Source organism: Pelodiscus sinensis, chromosome 1 (assembly GCF_049634645.1).
Source record: "Pelodiscus sinensis isolate JC-2024 chromosome 1, ASM4963464v1, whole genome shotgun sequence".
Lineage (NCBI taxonomy): Eukaryota > Metazoa > Chordata > Testudines > Trionychidae > Pelodiscus > Pelodiscus sinensis.
In genome coordinates, this window is record NC_134711.1 from 152,137,670 (window position 1) to 152,150,377 (window position 12,708).

A 12,708-nucleotide genomic window follows, 5' to 3' on the forward strand; every position below is an offset into this window, starting at 1 on the left:
TAGAAGAACAAAAATATTCTGTATTTAAGTTAAACACTCTATTAAATTGCTAACATATTTCAGAAGTGTTTATTTCTTTACTGTTTTAAGAGGTTTTTCTTAAGGCTCCCTGGACTTTGTTCTTGCCATAGGATATAGGCCAACTCTATAGAAATCAATAGGTGTTACTAATATTCAGCAGTCGGAGAAGTGGGAGCCCTTGCCTGTGGTGTGCTGTCTGTTTAGTGTGTGAGCTTTGTCCCTGATTCTGAGGTTGAAGACCTGAGTGGCTATAGAATTGTTTAGTGTGTGAGCTTTGTCCCTGATTCTGAGGTTGAAGACCTGAGTGGCTATAGAATTATCTCTTTGCAATGAACAGATGCACATAATAACTCTATCATGTCTTGTTAGGTTTTGCAATGGAACGAAAATGGTTACTGCTCCTCCTGACGAGTCAGGTGCTTTCAGTGGCTGCACAATTCAATGGATACAACTGTGATGCCAACCTGCATAGCAGGTTTCCTGGTGAGTGTTAATAGGCTCTTTGTTATGAGTTCTAGTGATGATTATTTTTAAGTACAAAGCTTTAATCTGTAAGACTGGGGTGGGAAACATTTTGGCCCAAGGGCCACATCAGGTTAGGGAAATTATTTGGACCATGAATGCTCACAGATTGACATGTGGGGGAGGGGGAGGGCTCTCTGCAGGTGTGGGCTTTGGGCTGGGCTGGGGATGAATGGTTTGCACTGCAGAGGGGTGCTTTGGGCTAAGATCAAAGGGTTTAAAGGGCAGGAGAGGGATCAGGTCTGGAGCAGGGGGAAGGGACACTGGGGGGGGACACCCAGGGGTGCAGGTTCTGGGGGGCACCTACTTCAAATAGCTCCCAAAAGCAGCAGCACGTCCCCTTTCTGAATCCTACGCAGAGGCATGGCCAAGAGGCTCTGCATGCTGCTGCCCTGGCAATGCCCATTGACTACAGTTCCCAGCCAGTCTGAACATGGGGGCAGTGCACAGAGTTCCCTGGCTGCTCCCATGCATAGGAGCCGAAGTGGGGACATGCCACTGCTGCCGGGAATCACACAGAGCCACAGAGTGCATGGAGCAAAGCAAGCCCCTCTCCCCCTCACTCCACTCACTAGTGGGAGCTTGAGGGCCAGATTAAAATGTCTGACAGGCCGGATGCGGCCTTTGGGCCATAGTTTTCCCAGCCCTTCTGTAAGAAGTTTAGAAACAGATCTTTACATTGAGGAATGTTAACTGTTGTAGTGACAATTACACTTTTCTGGAGTTGTATGTTATGCCAAACTCAGAACTGTTACAGGCAGGTGTAAATCCGTTGACAGCAATGAGGTTTAACCCATTTATGCCCTGTATTGCATCCAAAAAGTTCACCGGAGTTAATGTTGCTGGAATGATTCCAGATTTAAAAGGATCGGCCACTTGATATAAAAACTGGGTGCAGCTAACTTAGACTTTTTATAACTGGAATTTTTTTACTTCGCAATTTTTACACTGTAGAATGATTTGGTCTTTTAGGCTGTGTCTGGACTGCAATCCTCTTTGAAAGAGGCTTTTTCGAAAGATACTTTTGAAAAAGCCTCTTTGGAAAAAGAGTGTCTAGACTACAACCAGTACTTTCGAAAAAGCAAGCTGCTTTTTTGAAAGAGAGCACTCAGGCAGTCTGGATGCTCTCTTTCAAAAAAACACAGTTTGCATTACATAGTGCCTTTTTTTTCAAAAGAGCACTTTCGAAGAAAGGTGTTATTCCTCGTAAAACGAGGTTTTCTTGCGATCAAAAAACCTGCTGCATTCTTTCAATTTACTTTTGAAAGAACGCAGCAGCAATCTAGATACAGGGGAAGTTTTTCTGAAAAAAGGCCGTTTTTTAAACCCTGTAGTTTAGACATACCCTTAGGTGTCCCCTTACGACAACAAATTTTTTTAAAAAAATCGTATATTGAGAACTGAAATTATGGCTGTTACAGAGTAGCAGGGCCTTAATAACTTGAGCCTTTGTGATGTGTATATAAATATACAAAAGATGTACACTAATGTGTATGCAAGAAGGTTGTAATTACATAGGGAACTCTGGAGACATCACAAATAATGAAAGGAGACCTTGTGGGATATATTTACGTAAATCGAACCTGAAATGAAACGATATTGGCTTGTGGGTGAAGTATTCAGTCTTTGTTTCTTGCCTCGCCCTCCCTTCTTTGTCTCTTGGCTGCTTCCCCACCGCCCCCCCCCCCCAAAACAGGAAGCCATGATAGAAGAGCTCTGTAGTTCTTCCAGTAAGTGAATCCGCCAGTAGAGCACTGAACTCTTAGCACAGCCCTGTGCTGTACTAGCTCCCAAATACCTTTTTACAATTGGAACTTGGATCTGCTAAAAGAGTCAGTCATTATTATTAAAATTATGAGCCAGCAGCAAAGTTGCAATATGTAGTGGTGGTATTTTTTTCCATTCTGCCAACAGCATGCTTGGTGCCTGTGGGCATATTAAAAGACAATAGGTTTGATTCTCTTCTCACTGATGCTGGTATGAATCAGTTGCATCTCATAATCAATACTGTGTTTAGCAAATACTGTTTTTCGATCTCTGAACTGGAGATCTTCCAGCTCCCTTTTGGCTTCCTTTGTTTTGCCTTTGTGGGACGGAACTCACAAAATCTGCGTGTACTGTTACTCCTCCCTATCCCCGTGTCATGGTCTATACCTCAGCCCTTCTTTTTCCACTCTTTGTTAGGAGATTCTGTCTGGGCCTCTTTCGTAGTTACCAGACTGGTTATTTCAGTCTGAATTACAGGGCTTCCTCTGTGTTCTCACAGTAGCCCTTTTGATTCTCTCCCCCTGGGTCTGGGCCAATACTTTCTGAAAAAACAAGTGTTGTTCCTTCCGCTCCTTGGCTTCCACCTGTTGCCAGGGTCAATTCCTGCTCTATGGGAACCAGCCAGCTAATGACTTTCCCTCAGGATGTGTTGGCCCCTCCAACTCTTGCTGGCTCCTCCTCAGTGGGTCCCTCGCATTTGAGGCATTTTGGTCTTGCCTCTGGGCTCTTTTCTAGGGTCTCCTTACTCTGTATCCCAGTCCCTCTCTTTTTCCCTTTCCAGCTGAGCCTGAAAAGGGTCCTGGATTGATGCCCTGGCCTTTCCAAAAGAAAGGCTGAATAAACCACCCAGTCTCTTCAAAAAAGCATGGGCCATGGCAGGTCCCTGACCACATGGACAGAGTAGAGCTCTCTGGCCCTGTATATCCAGCTCAACTTCTGCTGTGGGATAGGCTCCAGTCTCTTCATGGACACAGGAGACATTTACCGGGAGCTGTCAGTCCAGGCCAGTTGTAATCACCTGGTCTTACAACACCCAACACCAAGGTCTATATCCTATCAAACCCTTAACAGTGATTCCTCTCAGTCTAGCTGTGACTAACTGTGGTGGAGATCCCCTGATCTTTGGCATATAGTCCCACAGATTGGTCCCACTATGGCAATAGTTTAGTCACATGCCATTACTGGGCTGTTCCTTTTAATATGCCTGAGCTGGCCATACTAGTGGCAGACTACTGGGTCTCCTAGCTCCTTCCCATTAGTACTTTCTGTAGGCTGAAGGGCTCCCCAGACCCTTTACTTTTGTAGCGCATGCCCTAAGTCTAGAAGCCTTGGGGGCTTTTCTCCCTTGCAGGCTTCCCTTGTGAAACCTACTCAGTTTACCATGAAGCTTAGGTCATTACTTTCCTTCGACCTCAAAGTAGGCCTCAGCTTGCTCAAATGCTTCCATCATGGAGGCCAGCTAGGAATGCCTTATCCAGCCATATCCACCTGGTAGGACCTTCAGGAATTGCTCCAGGATACTTGATCCAGGAGCTTCTCCAACAAGCTGGCTTCTGAACAAAACCATCCTGTAACTTCTGGGCCACTATGCATGGTAGCACCCCTTGCTGGAATGATATTGTCCAGAACTTGTGCCTGTAGGCTTCTGGAGTCAGGCCCAAACTAATTTAAAATGGCTGCCTCCACCACTGCTAGAGCTCCCCTGCTCATTGCTTACTGTTTGGTAAGATGCTTGTGCCTCAGCTGTCAGGAATGGTACCATGTGAGCCAAGCAAGCATCCTCCTCCCATCCTTTGCCTTTGCTACCCAATGAAAGGTCCAGAGGAGGATCACATGGATCGTTGTGCAGTCTGAGCTTTGCCAGGCCCCAAACCAATCAATCACCAGTTCCATCGCCAACTCAGTTCCCGGTTGGACTTGCCATATTTGCTTCTGTATCAACACCAGCTATCCTTGCTGTGTTGCAAAATTGGGCTGCTTGTTTCAGCTGGTTCTTTATAAACAGAGCTTGGGTCTGTTGCTGCTGGTGTTCGGTATTTTTTGTTAAACCATCTGGCAACCCTAGCCTCTAGAACAGGGTCTCTGGATCTAGTCCACCTATCTCACTGTGAGTACACACAGAGCAGCAATATGTTATGCAGTGAAGCTGGTGCAGTTCTGCTTTGTGGACACGACTGTGAGGCTCCCTGTGAGCTCATATACCTGTCTGCTTGGGAGATGTGCTCTGAGGTAACTCCCTGTGTTCCAGCATGCAGGACTTTGGCACAGCTTATGGGCTTGACATGAGTATGGATCATGTGGCATCTGGCCTGTCTTCTCTGAGGTGGCAAATGGGGAGGAATGGCTGTGCCTCAAAGGCTAGTACAATGAGCAAGGTGTGACAGCAGTCCCTGAGCCTGAGTATGGTAGAGATTACCTCTGAGTCTCCCCATTCATTCCACATGCAGAATTTCCCTTGTTAATTCTTGCTTGGAACTCCCCATTGGCAAGTGTAGCATTTCCAACTGAGATCTGCACTGCAGATTCCAGATGAGGTGGGGTTTTTTTTCCTGAAAGTTGTTTTGCACAATAATAATGAAAGTTGGCAAATATATTCAAGTTTGGCTTCTGCATGTGTAAACAAAAGAAATAAAATCTCCCTAAAGCAAACATCAGAAAAGCAGTAGCAGTCTATCCATTTTTCATTTGATTATGTTTTTATCATTTATTGCTGGAGTGGCATCTTGCACACCTGTGGCATTGCATAAATAATCTCTCACAATTTTGATTTATGCTCTTTGTCGGTTGATTCCAAGCTAAAGCTTGAACTAGTTTGTTGGATAGAAGAAAAAGTATTATTCTGATAAATTGAAAATTATATACATTAATATTTGCAGACTAGAACTTTGTAGCAGGGACTGAGTTTTGGTGGCATAGCTCTGTTATCTAAGAGTGTGGAAAAAATAACCACACCCCTTAGCTGATATTGCTATGCTGGCAAATCCTCCTGTGTAGACACAACTATGTTGAAAGATCAATGTTAATTTTTAAAATTCAACACAAGGATGCTTTATTTACAGGAAAAAGACATTATTTTTAGTACTCCCAGAAAAGTTAGCCTTGAAAGTAGTGTTACTGTATATTCATCTAGTGCACCATTGCTAGATAAATTGTCGGGCAGATCCTTGTCCATGCCACACTTGGATATCTCTAAGCTGCTCACCAAACATTTGCAGGGTTGAGTGCATCTGGTCTTTGGACACAAGCATTTTGTTAGCTGAAGGATTGATTCATGAGGACATGGTATTTGACACACAACTGGTGTGATCAGTTCATCCTTTGAGACTAACCATTCTTGACAGGGGGGAGTAGTTTTGGATGCACTCCATCATCCTGTAGCTATTTCATTGGTTGATAATTTGTCCTCTTGACTGCAAATGTAAGAGGACATAGCTAAATGCATGGCTTGTCAGTGGCAGTCTTTCTTTGTCTGCTTCTTGAAAAATATCCACTGATTATAGCACTGCAAATTTCACAGTGTTGGTCTTCCAATGGTAAACTCTGCAGACTACAGATAAATATCTTGAGTGCATTTATGAACTCATTGGTGACTGTTTTAGCTCTCCTTGCTCTGAAAGTGCTCCGAGTCTTCAGAGGCTGAATCAAGTGTCTTCTGGTAAGATAACTCGGTATTTCCAATCAAACCTGCTAGAAATGTTGCTTTTTGAAAGGGCAAAAACTTGGCAGTGCATCAGTTTTTAATGGTCTGAGTGATAGGAACACATCTTGGAAGGATCTACAGTGATTCTGTCTCCATCAGCCTGCACAATATCAGAATCTTGTGGAAGTTTTGTGTGGAGTCTTATAGAGAGCACTAGAACATCTGTGTCTTGTGCAAAAATCCAGAGTTTAGTAGTTCCTTGCTCTCTGGCATTGGTGGCATGCAAGATAATATTAGTAGACACTACAAGGTCACATTATTCAACCAGAGGAAAAAATTGTCAAGTCAAAAAATTCCAGTTAAAAATGAGAGAGCACACCTCTTCCTTCAGGTGCCCTTGCTTTAAGTGCATGTCTGTCTTCAAGTGGTCTCTGTTTGTGTTGTAGAATGGGCACATTAGACAAGAGTAACCATGACAGGGAAGGACTCGGTATTGGGAAAGACTATATATATATAATATGATTTGCAGAGTTAGGGCACTACTCCTCTTAAAGTCAATGGGTGTTCTGAAAATGACTTGAAAGGTAAAGTAAAAGCACACTCCAAAACATGGTTGGGGTGAGCGTGGATATTTTTACATGACAGTAGAACTTTAATGGCAGATTGACATTGCTATGTCCTTTTTTCCTGCCGCCCTTTTTCCTTAACATATAACTAGACTGAGTGACTTGTTCCCCAGATCTACTGAAGGCGAAGGGCCTGATTTGCATCACATCTTTGGGGAATGTATGGGGAAGTAATTCCTTGGATATCAACAGAATTGCATAAGTTTATGTTTGCGGAGAATCCCATCCCAAGTCAACTCAGTTCCTCTTAGCTTACCTACCTATACTGATTACTGTCCAGTGCTTTACGTCTAACCCAATGTGTAGAGCAGGACAGAGTTTGGCAGGTTATATAGTATATCTGATTTTTTTTTTTAATGCCACCATTTAAGACTGTATATAGTGTTGCTGTCGCTTATGCAGAGTCCAGAGTATCTGACACCCACCTGGTCTCACTATTAAGGCTGTCGAAATGAAATTTCCTGGGTTTCTGTTCCAGGTGGAAGAGCCAGCACATTGTAATGGAGATTCATTTCCTTCTGCTGTGGCAAATACAGCACAATTTATTTGAGCAGTTTTAATGGCGTAGTGTTCTGCCATTTTTAATAGCACAAAATCATTAAGCAGATGTAATATACTACTTGTTGTTTCAAGGAGGAATGCCTGCATTTAACACACTGAAAAATGTCACTTTGTAGAGCACTGAATAAAATATGTAATAGTGTGCAGCGAGGAATAGGAGTGCGGGGTGGGGCTGTTGCAACAGTCCCCTGGTTTTGAGCATCCCAGTCACATGCCTCTGGGTTTTCAGCCGCCGGCCCCATGTCTCTGTCGTGTAGGGGCCTGCCATGGGGCCTGCTGTTCCCCAGGGACTCCACTTCCAGCCTGGGGCTCTGCTCAGCTGCCATCTACCTGTACAAGGGCTAGTTCACTGGCCCTGGTTCTGACTTAGCTGCTGTCTCCATGCACAAGGCTTCAGATGCCAGCCCTGGATCCCACTCAGTTGCTGGAGTCCTGACTGCCAGACTCAACTCTAAGGGGAGAGGGTGCAGACCAAGGTAAAGGGGGAATGCAACTCAACACCTCCTCTCCAGAAACTGTTTCCATGCTGCTGGTTAGGAATGAGTTAGAAGCCAAAAGTAGCATTATCTTGCACTGTCGCTAAAGGTGACTCTCTCAGTCTGCTGCTTGTTATGTGCACATTTTTGTTCACTGAGCTTGCAAGAGTCTTCAGGATTTTCAAACACAAGGCCATTTTTCATTTAAATGTGTTTGGAACAAAACGATGTGACCAGCCATTTTTCTGGGTGTTTTGTGGTGTTATCTTGGTACATCTCCAAAATACTTCACTGCATGGATCACTGTCTCTTGCAGGCCAACAGATTTTATATTAATGCTAATGCTGAGTGCTCTTAAAAAGGAAAACTTCAGAATAGTCATACAATGAATTTCTCTTAGAAACTGCTGATTGTAGGTCAAACTGTACTACTTGATCCTCTACATCGGGGTGGGGAACCTCAGGCCCAGGGGCTGGATGTGGCCCCTGGCTTGCCTGGATCCAGCCCCTGAAGCTCATGGCCCCCTCCCCAGCATTGCACTTGCACTCCAGCCTCCCTGCTGCCCTATCATGGGGCTGGAACACATAATATCTATTAGGCTGGGCCCCCCAGGCTCTGATGTGTGAGGGGAAGGTGGTGAGTGTCTTTCTCCTCAATAGGGGGCCATATCAGTGATATTTTGGGGTGGCTTTTTTTTTTTACTTCTCAACTTGTGTGTGGCCCCCGACTGACTTTTTTGTGTATCAGCAGCCCCCGCCCTAAAAAGGTTCCCCACTCCTGCTCTACATGGTACATAAGGTGAACTCTATCCTGCTTCAGATAAGCACTCTCAGATTTTATGAGAGTTGAGCAGTTGCATGCAGAATTCTATCCCCTCAATCTCTATTAAAATCAGTGGGAATTACATATGTATGTTTATAATGCCTAGCACAATCATGTGCTGGTGCATAATACATAAGTGCTTCAGGCTCAGGCTTTTAGGCTGTGTCTACATTGGCATCCCTTTCCGGAAAAGGGATGCTAATGAGACACATCGCAATTGCAAATCTGCGGGGGATTTAAATATCCCCTGCGGCATTTGCATTTACATGGCTGCTGCTTTTTTCTGGCTTGGGGATAAGCCGGAGAAAAGCGCCAGTCTAGACATGATTCTCTGGAAAATAAACCCTTTTTCAGAGGATCTTGAAAGTAGGAATAAAAGATCCTCCAAAAAAAGGGTTTATTTTCCAGAGAATCACGTCTAGACTGGCGCTTTTCTCCGGCTTATCCCCAAGCCGGAAAAAAGCGGCAGCCATGTAAATGCAAATGCCGCAGGGGATATTTAAATCCCCCATGGATTTGCAATTGCAATGTGTCTCATTAGCCTCCCTTTTCTGGAAAGGGATGCCAGTGTAGACACAGCCTATATGTTTAACCCTTTGTCTGATTGACTCCCTTGGCATTCTCTCAGCTTATTAACGAGACTGTGATTTATTTAATGGTGAGATTTTTGGTTAATTACTTAAGTTCCAAAGTAGATTAATTTCTGTTTCTTCATCAGCCTAGTTAAAGAACAGATTAGTGAGGTTTTAATTGATAACGCATGATGGACCAATCCTCTGACATTAATAGGAAGAGTAATTTGATCTAGTCTACAGCTCTAACCAGACTGATGTAGGAGTCGTGTTCCTATATATGCCTACATAGCTGTCAGTTGAAATCCCTGTCCTTACATTTGATTTTCCTGTATTTTCATTACAGCAGAACGAGATATCAGCGTCTACTGCGGAGTACAGGCAATTACTATGAAGATTAATTTTTGCACAGTTCTTTTTTCTGGTTATTCTGAAACGGATTTAGCCCTAAATGGGAGGCATGGGGATGCTCATTGCAAGGGGTTTATAAATAACAATACCTTTCCAGCAGTGGTGATCTTCATCATCAATCTCAGCACTCTGGAATCCTGTGGCAGCTCTTTAGTGGTAAGGCAAGACTGCTGTCAGCTTGTACAATGGCTTGTTGTGCATGAACTAGTGTGTGTGTGTGTGGTTGCACTAGCATTGTATCACTTACAAAAATCATTTACATGATTTTATATAGTTTCTAAAATAGCTCACCATACATACATTTTCTTTTTTTAAAAAAATGGATATTTCATTGATTTTTGAGTGTTAATAAAAAGCCCAGGACTAGGACATAGTGGTAGAAAACAACTTTATCCTTATTAAAGTGGGTTGGGGAATTTTCCATCAAAAGGATTATTTCACATGAAGATCCCTGTCTGAAGTACATTTCTCATGGTGCAACACAATCTGCCGCCTGAGCAGCCTGGTGCACTCTGGGAGTAACGCGTCCGCAGGTGCACTATGGGAGATGTAATCAGACCAGGAATTCTGACCCTCAGTGGAGAATCCAGACATCAGGTTTTAGAACTACAGCTCCCATGAGGCAATGTCCCATCATTGGGAAATTCTGTGTAATGCTGATTTGACCTGAAACAAAATGCTATGACATTCCTGAATAAAATTATTTTAGAACTTCACATTCTTCAAGAAATTTCAATATTTGTTTTTTTTTCCCCCATCTGATTTCAGGAAAAAAAAAAACCATTGAAGTTTCCCACAGGAAAATTCAGAACCCACTAAGCTCTGAATCTTATTAATATATTGTGAGTGTATGTACCACAGCTTCTGCTGGGTGGTGTAAGAACTGCTCAAATGTCTGATGTCCTAGGTCCTGACTTCCCCTTTAGCTGGGAGGTGTCCAACCTCCTTCTGCCACAGGCCTCACACTCATTCAACCCTTTCCCCAAGCCCTGCCCCTGACTCCTTCTGTCCTACCCTGCCCCGCCCCCATTCCACCCCTTCTCTTAAGTCCCTATCCCTGCCCTGCACCTTCCCCACCTCCTCCCCAGAGCATGCCCTGTCCCTGCTCCTTCCCCTCCCTCTTGGAGCTTCCTGAATGCTGTAAATCAGCTGTTTGTAGCACTCCGGAAGTGCTGGGAGGACCTGGTCAGTATGGCCACCAGAGGGCACAAGGTACAGGGTGGGGCGAGGTGAGGCACAGGGTGAGAACTTGGCTGCTGGTAGATGCTAAGCATCCACTAATTTTCCCCCAGGCTTGCATCACCCATGAAGTTGACACCTATGTCTGAATTATGTTGCTTAGTAGTGATTTTGTCAGCAGCATGATAGAAGCCTTAAAAGTGCTAACAACTAGTTGATCATCGTTTTTAGCTGAAGGTGAAATTCTTGTGTTTCTAGAGTTAAACATCTCAGACTTTATGTGCTGTGCAGCATAAATGACAGCTATGATATCCTGCTGGGTGCAGAGAGCCACAGATTTATATATCCAAATCATCACTTTAGGCAAGATTCTGGTACCTTTCTTTTCATCGCCCTATCATTTAATTAACTTAAACGGTATCACTCTTCATTTACACTAATGTGAATGAGAGCAGAATTAGGCCCTTGCTCTTCTAAAGTATGGTGTCCAACAATGCTTTGATCTGTGCGTCAAGCCCAGATTTTAGGTCAGAATTTCCTTTAACTCACTAAGAACTGTTGTTCGTCTTTTTACCATATGCAGGATCTCTGTAGTATGCTTTCAGATGTAAGATGGAAATTTCTGACAAACACATGGGAAGTTTGAGTCACTGACAACTCCAAAATGCATATTATATAATTTACAAAAGAAGGACAACTTAATATTTTGTAGAGCCCACATTTCTAGTCGGAGTTTCTATTACACATTCCTCTTTTCAGTTGTTTATACATTTTCCAAAGTGTTCAGTTTGCACTTTCTTTATGCATTCTCTGTCTCGGGTTGAGCTTTCTTTTTAAAGGTTCAGGAAAAATAGTTTCATTGTTTCCAAGGATAAGGTTATGAAAATGAGTAGTTTTGCCAATGCTCAAACCTCCCTAAGCTAAGTAGCCTTTTTATTTTTAAAATATTTTTTCATTTTATACTGTATTTTTATTTATATATATATATGTGTGTGTGTGTGTGTGTGTGTTTAAAATTATATCTATATCAATAATTTGTATTAATATTTTATTTATATCTAATTATTTTTTAAACACCATAGTTTGGAGCAAGGGCTTACAATTTGGCAGATAGCTGTAAGGTCAGACAGACTTCTTTTGCTTTCCCCATGAAAACTACCCTCGTTTGGAAAAAGTATAAGTCCAGAAAATAGCCATTTTCTCATGTTCATAGAAATTTGCTGTTAAACTATCTAGCCATTCTGGCTATTCTGTGCACACTCTCATTCCCTCGGAGCTACCTCTATAGCAAATTCTCTGAACATGTGCTTCCTCTGCGTATTCATGCAAAGTTGAGCCAGCAACCCACCACTGTCAACTCCTTTGGTTTAGGATTACTGAGCTGATAGTCAAGAGGCAACCATGAATACGGACTTCAGCTCTTCCTTTCACAGGTATTAATAATACCACATAATCCTTATTACTAAGCAAGATTCAGACCTTTGCTCAGGGCAGTCCCTAGGGGGCTGCAGGCCTGGGGCAACCCCTACCTTCTGTTGTAGCCATGGGGCTCAGGGCAACCTCCCCGCCACAGGCCCTGCTCTCACCTAGCCTCTGCTCTATCCATTTGCCACAAGACCTCCTCCCCGAGCAAGCCGGGGGATTACCGATGGCCTGGCACAGGATGGCAGCAGGAGTTGCCCCCTCCTCCTCACCATGCTGGTGGGAGCTGGAGCTGGAGCGACCTGGCAGTCTGCTCTGCTCCGCTCTGCCGCCCATTTCTCAGCTTGTTGCTTTCTGCTTCACCATAGCAGTGGGAAGCAGAGTTGGCCGTGGAACAGAGTAGGCATCTAGGTCATGCTGGCTACAGCTGGCATGCTGAGTTCAGGGTGGGGCACACCCTGGGTGGGGCTGCCCTGCACCAGACCTTGTGGATTGTGTCCATAGGATGTTTGAGGCAGCGACTGTGGGGTCACCCCAAGCACAGGGACTTGGGGCAGCCTCCTCAAACTAGCCTATTGTAGTGTGGCTCTGCCTCTACTTCATGAAAGAGGCAGGTATCCCTTTCAGATGGAGTAATTAAATGTGATACTTTTGGATGGGCTGGGGCTAGAATACAGGACTCTAATGTG

At 43.9% G+C, this 12,708-nt stretch overlaps 1 protein-coding gene across 1 annotated transcript in view; it reads left to right on the top strand.

Moving 5' to 3' along the window:
* The first annotated feature begins 396 nt into the window (after positions 1–396).
* ZPLD1 (zona pellucida like domain containing 1) overlaps positions 397–12,708 on the top strand; it is a 35,167-nt gene continuing 22,855 nt past the window's right edge. The window contains exons 1-2 of the mRNA XM_014570362.3: positions 397–504; positions 9,354–9,574. Coding sequence (XP_014425848.2) covers positions 399–504; positions 9,354–9,574 — 327 coding nt within the window. The 5' untranslated portion in view covers positions 397–398. The remainder of the gene's footprint in view (positions 505–9,353; positions 9,575–12,708) is intronic.